Source organism: Phyllobates terribilis, unplaced genomic scaffold, assembly GCF_046119375.1.
Source record: "Phyllobates terribilis strain yellow unplaced genomic scaffold, ASM4611937v1 Scaffold_1__5_contigs__length_1240528914, whole genome shotgun sequence".
Classification (NCBI taxonomy): domain Eukaryota; kingdom Metazoa; phylum Chordata; class Amphibia; order Anura; family Dendrobatidae; genus Phyllobates; species Phyllobates terribilis.
Window position 1 is genome coordinate 244251704 of NW_027362761.1, and position 9491 is coordinate 244261194.

At 45.1% G+C, this 9491-nt stretch overlaps 1 protein-coding gene across 1 annotated transcript; it reads right to left on the minus strand.

The window, feature by feature from the left end:
• Window positions 1-868: 868 nt before the first annotated feature.
• LOC141166566 (uncharacterized) lies at window positions 869-8494 on the minus strand. The gene is made up of 2 exons (XM_073653382.1): window positions 8382-8494; window positions 869-3488 (listed from the first exon to the last, which is right to left on the minus strand). The coding sequence occupies exon 2, from the start codon at window positions 3027-3029 to the stop codon at window positions 1557-1559; it is 1473 nt and encodes a 490-aa protein (XP_073509483.1). The 5' UTR covers window positions 3030-3488; window positions 8382-8494; the 3' UTR covers window positions 869-1556.
• Window positions 8495-9491: the final 997 nt, after the last annotated feature.

Here is a 9491-nt window from a genome sequence, read left to right on the forward strand (position 1 = left end):
CACCACTCATCCCTGTCCTGGTATGCATGGCACCCCTCATCCCTGTCCTGGTATGCATGGCACCCCTCATCCCTGTCCTGGTATGCATGGCACCCCTCATCCCTGTCCTGGTATGCTTGGCACCCCTAATCCCTGTCCTGGTATGCATGGCACCCCTAATCCCTGTCCTAGTATTCATGGTCCCCCTATTCCCCATCAGGCTGCACATTAAAAAAAAAATAAACTCTTCTACTCACCTTTCTTCTCTCCTCCAGCACTGCGTCCTGTCTGCCTGCACTGATCTATCCATGTGAGCCGCGCATGACGTCACTGCCATGCACGGCTCACAAGGAGAGATCAGCTGCCAGAAGTCACTGCTCCCCACGCCGGGTCTGTGTGCACGGGGAGCAGTGACTTCACTCTCCTCCATAGCCGTCACACAGCGGACCCGCGCTGCGGCTGCTGCTGGCTATCTCCTGTGCCCGCTCATTAAAGGGCATGAATATTCACCCCCTCCCCACGCCCATGGGCGTGGAGAGAGGTTGAATATTCATGCCCTTTAACAGCGGGCACAGGAGATAACCGGCAGCAGCAGCAGCAGCCGCAGCGCCACTACACTGTATACCGCTATTAAGGAGCATGAATATTCATTTTCTTTAGCAGCAGGGACAGTGTAGGCTGCAGCAGGCGGCTGATGCCTCCTGTGCCTCGCTCCTCCACCCATACCGCTCCCCCCACACCACACATAAATATACACCCCCCCCAACATTCGGACCATAAGACGCACCCCCCATTTTCCTCCAAAATTTTGGAGGAAAAAAGTGCGTCTTATGGTCCGAAAAATACGGTATATCAAATAGAGGTGTGCACTACAATAATGTCTCATGCCATGTAGTCCTCCTGCTCTCTGTAGCCACACCCCTACCATTAATTAGCAGCTTTTTGTCAATGTTCAGTGTACACAGAAAGCTGTCAATGAGTGGTGTGGGCGGGACTATACATAGCTCAGTATTCAGAGAATTTCCAGATCTGCAGCAGAGAAAACAATGATTTTATCAAAGCTGCACTAAGCAGACCACTAAGTGATACATAGCTGGAATCAGGGTCTCTCTACCTATAGCATACTGCTCTCAGATAACATAGCAAAAACATGGTAACAGATTCCCTTTAAGTGGGTTCTTCCCACTACAGCAATGGATGACATGCTTAAGTAGTGCTGTTGTAACATGGGTACTTTAGATGCAGTGACACAGAAACACAGAGCAGCCAATATGGGGTTAATAAACAGGGGAGGTTTATGATAACGGGGTCAATCTCCACTCAGGGAGTAACACGGGAAAATATGGGCGAAAAACAAGGGAAAAGCAGGTAAAAGTCTATCACTGACAGTTCACAGTTTAACTGGATGTAGAAGAGTCGAACCGATTATAATCGACAGTTTTTTCACTTAGCTGACTCTTGCTCCTCACAAGGCAGTTGCCAGCTGATGCCAGTGTTGATTTTTCAGGCTTCCCCGCCCAAACAATGCTCCGTCTTCTGGCGGCAGCGGGCGATCTCCGGTTTTACCCGCTGAGCCCCTAGTCCATAACACGGCATCTCATGTGCCCGGCTCCACCGACCCTGCGTCTCTTCTCTAGTCGGCTTGACTCCTCCGGACCACTGCACTCGGCTCTTGCTCCCAGTCCTGGAGCCAGGAGCCTGGACCCTCTCACGCTGCTCTGCTGCGCAGGACCCAGCTCCGCTTTCCCGCGCAAACATCCTTGTCTGTTTCTCTCTCTGCCCACGTCACCAGTCTCTCGGTCACCTGACCTCCCAGCTCTCACTCTGGACACGCCCCCAGCTTCCCAGTCACCTGACTCCCGTGCTAGCAGTCTGTCTTCCCCCTGCAACCAGAGGCACGGCCCCGGCAGTTCCGGATCCCTTGCTCTGAAAGCACTTACACCCCGGTCTTCCCCCTTACACTCCCACTCTCCTTTAACTCGCCATTCCACGGTCGAGAGTTCCTTCATCAAACGTTCACATTCTTGGACTTTCTGGATGATACGGTACCATATGAATTGATCTTGTTCGTAACGGTGAGGAGGCACTCCTGCGGTTGTCCGTTCTGACCAGCGTAACTCAGTTTGACCGATGGGGGCTGCAGGGTCACTCGTATTTCCAATCTCCGCCTGCCCGGTTGCTTCAACCGATGTTGTTCCCTCGCCGCCTGCACTGGGGACTGCAGGTAATCGAGTGCTGGGGCTCGGAGGTAGAATCAACAACTCTTCTTCGTCCACATCGTGGCTTGGGGCAACTGTGACAGGACCCTCTCTAGAAGCAGGTGATTCTTCTCCATCCTCGTCATCTTTAGACAGACAGGGTCGCAGCATACTACGATGAACCACTATGGTAGGGGCGCCTTCAGCCCCCTCAGGCTGAACTTCATACACAGGTCCTTCAGCGCCCATCCTGCGCTTCACTCGGTGCGGGGTCCGTGACTTCTCAATCTGGTACAACCGGTGCAGCTCTTCCATCACCCGGCCTTGGAAGCAGGCGCCTTGATCGGAATGAATCCTCTTTGGGCAGCCGTACACCCGAATGAAGTCTCGGCAGATGGCCTGCGCAGCGGACTTGGCGGTCTGGTCTATTGTCGGGGTCACTACCACAAACTTTGTGAAGTGGTCTGTCATTACCAGGCAATGTTCATACCCGAGATGCGCCAGTCCAACAGTCAAATGGTCGATTATCAGCACCTCCAAGGGGGCAGAAGTCTCAATAGTTTGTATGGGGACCCCCTGCTCCGGGGGCTTAACCAGCTCACAGCTCCGACATCTTCGACAAGTGTCTTCTAATGTTGCTCGCAGTCGGGGATGATACACCAGCCTCTGCAACCACTGAAACGTCTTCTCTGGTCCGAAGTGAGCCCCTCGTTCATGAGCCTCCTTAGCCACTACTCCGATCAACTTTTCTGGGATCACCACTTGCCTGGTGGTTCCGAACTCTCGCAGTAGCTGCACCCGCAGGTACAGCAGCCCGTCTCGCAAACACAGTCTCTCCCATTGTCCCAGCATCTTCAGTGCTCCCGGGGACAGGGTACTCTTCTCTTCTCAACTGGGGACTTGCCGCAAAGCCACCCATTGACGTAATTGAGCAACTTCTCTGTCAGTCTGTTGAAGTCGGATCCAGTCATCTCTTGTCCGCCCTAGCACTTGTTCTTCCGACGTCTCTCCAATCTGTCCCTGCACCGCGGCCAGGGGTCCCACGAAACTTCGGAAGCTAGGGGTCTCATCCGCCTCCAAATCTTCATCGCGGTCATGATCAGGCCGTTCATATGTCACTCTGGAGAGGGCGGTACATCACGGATTGTCGGGCCTCGCCGTCCAGGGCCAGTAAGGCTATTTCGGCTTGCATAGCTGGAGAAGGGGAATGTTTTCGCAGAGCCCCAGGGGGATTGTGGGGAAGTTGTTTACTGTCTGTCTGGAGCCGAAGGAAAAGATGATGTGTGTGTTCTGTATCTCACAGAAGCGCCCCTGCAAGTGAAAAGGATTCAAGTCAGGAGTGAAGCTAAGCACAGGTCAGGTAGAGTTCCTGAACTAGCAGTGCAGAGTATTGTCAGGCAGAAAGATAGGGACTTGAAGAAATGGTGTCACAGGGATCATCTCCCTCAGCAAACCCTCCCCGCTCCTCCATCTCACTATGCTGTAAGGAATGCTGTGTTCATTATTGTGCCTTTGCATTAGAACTGTGCTGTCCTGTTCTACTGGGAAGACTGTGAACTGCTGTGCTGCTAAGGAAACTATACTGTTTGTCCCTTGAGCCTGTTGCTCATAAGACTTAACATGCACTGGCTGTGCGGCTTCTTATTAAATGCTACTGTTCTACCGTTTATGAGGACTCTTGTCAAGTGTGTCTGGTCAGCAAGTGAAACAACCTACGTGTCTGTGCCTGAGGGTCAATACCCCTGTGTGTCTGAGAGAAGCAGCTGTATATGGTCTATGGTCGCCCTGAGTAACGGTTCCCCCAGGATTCCAAAGAATTCATGTAACCTATCTTACCCCTATCTGAACCTAGCGGCGTGCGTGTAACAAATGCCATAAGTGTGGTAGCTAACTGCTGTTTAGGCACAGTGTGGGGCTTATTGTGAAAGGAGCCATTTAGATTTGGGAGTTTAGATCTCACTGAATTGGGGGAGAAGGCATGTACTGCAGTATTACCCCAGTCTTTGAGCCACTTATCACATAGAAAACCCCTATATTTCCATTGACAGATGATGAACCTAAGTGGGGACTTGCTTTTTGCAGAATGAGTTGAAGTAGCATTTTGGGGTAAATAACATTTCATGATAGCTTTTAAGGCTAGTTTTGCATTTATCCTGTGCTCTATATTGATCACAACCTCAGGTTTTCCAGCTAGATCCCCATAAAATGAGTTGCAGAGGAAACAAGCAACTGAACTTTCAAATTCACTCGACCTCTGTTCTGGCGATGTCCTGTCTTTCTAGGCACGCACACAACTTTTTAGGTCAACCACACTTTTGTGTGCTAAAATGATGGGACACCGCTAGACCAGAGACCATACAGAGTCCAGAGTGACTCCATCTGCCTCATTATAATGAATAGTTCCCTTGGGGGTTTTATCTGAATCACATTTTTTGGATTTAGTTGGAATCCACGAGGTAAGTGCTCAATAGAGCACAGTAAAAATGTAAGCCTAGCTTTATATTGATTTCTAAGAGGCAAAATGAACAAATAAACAGTAGTTCAACAATTGGTTTTATTTTTTTTACGCCATGCACAATGCGGTATAAGTGATAACTCACGTTTATTCTTTGGGTCAGTATGATTACAGTGATACCAAATGTCTATAGTTTTTTATGCTTTGCTACTTTAGCACATTAAAGACATTTATTTTTTTTGAAATAAGTTTTTTGTCTCCATTCTGAGAGTTATAACTGTTTTACTTTTTGGCTGACAAAGCTGTATGAGGGCTTGTGTTTTGCAAAATGAGTTGAAATTCTCATTTGTCCCATACCTAACATTTTTTGATCGCTATTTTTTTCTAAACTCATGGACCTCTCCTATTTTAGATTTAGAGTTAACATTCAATTTTCAAAGGAGAATAAATTAAATATTTTTTTCCTGGTGTATTTTACTCTGTTATAAACGGATAAACTTTATTTGAGAGATTTACACAATTTCATCTCATATCAGGGACGGACATATCACTGGTGCAACATGTGTAGCCACAGAGGGGCTCAGATAGTAGGGGGCTCATTTGCCCCTGCAAACAGCAAGCAGCTTCTGTCACAGATATGTAAAGGGGTGCGCAATATCAAGAATTTTTGGACTACAAAAGGCTCATATACTACACCCATATGAGGGCCCCCAATATGTGTTCGCCTCTGTCTCATATGTATATAGTTATATATATACAGTGGCATGTAAATGTTTCGGCACCCCTGGTCAAAATTACTGTTGTTGTGAACAGTTAAGTAAGTTGAAGATGAAATGATCTCTAAATGGCTTAAAGTTAAAGATGGCACCTTTCCTTTGTATTTTAGGCTATATGTATATACAGTACAGACCAAAAGTTTGGACACACCTTCTCATTTAAAGATTTTTCTGTATTTTCATGACTATGAAAATTGTACATTCACACTGAAGGCATCAAAACTATGAATTAACACGTGTGGCATTATATACTTAACAAAAAAGTGTGAAACAACTGAAAATATGTGTTATATTCTAGGTTCCTCAGAGTAGCCACCTTTTGCTTTGATGACTGCTTTGCACACTCTTGGCATTCTCTTGATGAGCTTCAAGAGGTAGTCACCGGAAATGGTCTTCCAACAATCTTGAAGGAGTTCCCAGAGATGCTTAGCACTTGCTGGCCCTTTTGCCTTCACTCTGCGGTCCAGCTCACCCCAAACCATCTCGATTGGGTTCAGGTCTGGTGACTGTGGAGGCCAGGTCATCTGGCGTAGCACCCCATCACTCTCCTTCTTGGTCAAATAGCCCTTACACAGCCTGGAGGTGTGTTTGGGGTCATTGTCCTGTTGAAAAATAAATGATAGTCCAACTAAACGCAAACCGGATGGAATAGCATGCCGCTGCAAGATGCTGTGGTAGCCATGCTGATTCAGTATGCCTTTAATTTTGAATAAATCCCCAACAGCGTCACCAGGAAAGCACCCCCACACCATCACACCTCCACCTCCATGCTGCACGGTGGGAACCAGGCATGTAGAGTCCATCCGTTCACCTTTTCTGCATCGCACAAAGACACGGTGGTTGGAACCAAAGATCTCAAATTTGGACTCATCAGACCAAAGCACAGATTTCCACTGGTCTAATGTCCATTCCTTGTGTTCTTTTGCCCAAACAAGTCTCTTCTGCTTGTTGCCTGTCCTTAGCAGTGGTTTCCGAGCAGCTATTTTACCATGAAGGCCTGCTGCACAAAGTCTCCTCTTAACAGTTGTTGTAGAGATGTGTCTGCTGCTAGAACTCTGTGTGCCATTGACCTGGTCTCTAATCTGAGCTGCTGTTAACCTGCGATTTCTGAGGCTGGTGACTCGGATAAACTTATACTCAGAAGCAGAGGTGAATCTTTATCTTCCTTTCCTTGGGCGGTCCTCATGTGAGCCAGTTTCTTTGTAGTGCTTGATGGTTTTTGCAACTGCACTTGGGGACACTTTCAAAGTTTTCCCAATTTTTTGTGCTGACTGACCTTCATTTCTTAAAGTAATGATGGCCACTCGTTTTTCTTTACTTAGCTGCTTTTTTCTTGCCATAATACAAATTCTAACAGTCTATTCAGTAGGACTATCAGCTGTGTATCCACCAGACTTCTGCACAACACAACTGATGGTCCCAACCCCATATATAAGGCAAGAAATCCCACTTATTAAACCTGACAGGGCACACATCTGAAGTGAAAACCATTTCCGGTGACTACCTCTTGAAGCTCATCAAGAGAATGCCAAGAGTGTGCAAAGCAGTCATCAAAGCAAAAGGTGGCTACTTTGAAGAACCTAGAATATAAGACATATTTTCAGTTGTTTCACACTTTTTTGTTAAGCATATAATTCCACATGTGTTAATTCATAGTTTTGATGCCTTCAGTGTGAATGCACAATTTTCATAGTCATGAAAATACAGAAAAATCTTTAAATGAGAAGGTGTGTCCAAACTTTGGTCTGTACTGTATATATAATGTTGACTAAATACAAAGGAAATGTGTCATCTTTAACTTTAGGCTTTTTAAAGATCATTTCATCTTCAACTTGCTTAACTGTTCATGATAACATTAATTTTGACCAGGGGTGCCCAAATTTTTAGTTGCAGTGGCACCTTAGTGGCAGTGGCAACGTTACGGTTCTGAGGTATGAACTTGAGAATTATTTTAGGCTTGAGAAAGGCCATTTGGCCGAAACGTTGCTCTATTATTGTCTCCTCACTGCTGTGATACTTTAAATATTTTGGAATAAAAAATTGGATTTTTATGAAGATCTCTATGCTGCCTTGGATATCTTTGGATTTGCTGCTGTTTTTAGACCTGGTGGGACGTCATTACGAGTAGCACATACTCATCCATGGTGCATGGGAATTCTCTATTGGACTGAGCACCTGCTGAAACAAATCAATCACATACTGTACATATTCACATCTTCATGCATCAGTGGCATGGTGGTACGGTACATCATCACTGCGTTTGTACAAATAGAGACCCATAGGAGACCAGTGGATCATCAGCATAGGAGTAACTCTAGTATTACACTATACTTTACATTCAAAGTATTCATAGAGGGTTTTATTGCACAGGCAGGAAATCTGTATGTAGCTCTGTGTCTCTCTGAGCACACAGATACACAGCGCTGTCTTCAGGCTTCACATCCCGTATATAGAGGACACTGGACTTTCTGTCTTTGCCAAAGGTTATATTAAACCTATTGTCCTCCTTGTCCTGAAAGCCACTGATTAGAAATGCTGGTGCTCCACCGGGAATCATCCTGTACCAGTGGATGTAGTCACCAGTTGTTATTGTGGAATGGTCACATTCAAGATCGCAATGTTTTCCTGCTATAACGTCTCGTCTGTCTTTCTGTATAATATTACAGGAGCATAAAAAAACTAAAAAAAAATAAATTAAATTAATAAATAATTCACTAAAGATTTAACTATAACATATAGTATAGCCATTGCAGAACTACAACTCCCATCTGCAGCTGTCAGGGCATACTGGTGGTCATAGTTCTGCAAAATCTAGAGCGCTCCAAGATTGAGAACACTGAAAGACTACAGTATGTACCTATGATTGTATGTCATATAGTTGACTTGAATTTGTTATTTCTGTGAATTTAAATGACATAGAATCTTTGATATAAAATCCATATGACATAAATCCCATACAAGATTAATACTTACATAAACAGAAAATTAATGTGGCCTTGAAGAAAAACATATTCCATCTTGACATGTCCAAAAATAGCTGCTCTGAAATAACTGTATGTGTATGAGTGATGGGTGTGAGTGTGAGTGAGGGGATTCGTCCTCACCTTCAGTTTTCATACGTCTGATCCCACCCACTGGTGAGATCTATACGTGAATTCTGTACTAACACTATAGTGCCATCTAGTGATGTTTAGTTCTCTAGGTCTGGACAGAACAATATAATCACATGGTAAAAAATGACTCCTCTTTTTTGTGAAACTTAGACTTGTATATGAAAAAAATGCTGAAAAATATTAATTTTGTAATCTGAAACAATAGTTACAGCAGAAAACTCATTCATTGTGCATTAAAATAAAATTTTCGGTAACTAAATCAATTAATATGATTAAATAGCATCTGTAATTCAAATGCACAGTTTAAACCAGGGGTTCACCACCTGCAGCCCAGGGCCACTTGTGGCCCGCAGTGCCAGTGTCCAAATGGACAGAAAGATGCTTGACTGACTGGTTAACTATATGTGGTCAGCCACATACAGAGGAGTAGTGGCAGAAGCTTAGGAGCTGGCACTGGAAGACCTAATGGTGCACGGTGTAGACCTCTCTGGATTCCTCATACAGGAGAATGGGGTCACTTAGCCCATTTGGCACTTTAGAAAGCTGTATGTGAGTTAGACATGTGGCCTTTAATGTCTGTGCCTCGCTCCACTGTTGTTTATGGGAGTTCAGAAACAGTAGATATTAAGCAGAAATCCTTTAATCTACTGTAGAGCCTTGTGCATGCATGACCTTTTCCTCTTTAGGGCATGCTCTCACCATTTTTTACGAGGATTTAGAAGCAGAATTTGCTGCAAATCCACATTAAAAAATGCCTCAAATACTCTTTGACTAAGCTTTATATTAGTTTTACTGGGAAATGTTCAAAGTAACGTGAAAAAACAGTACAGTGTGCACTAAAGGAGATTTTCCCATTCAAATCAGTAGGAAACTTATTCAAAGAGCATTCATGCATTGTGTGTGTGTGTATCATGCATTGTGTGTGTGTATCATGCATTGTGTGTGTGTGTATCATGCATTGTGTGTGTGT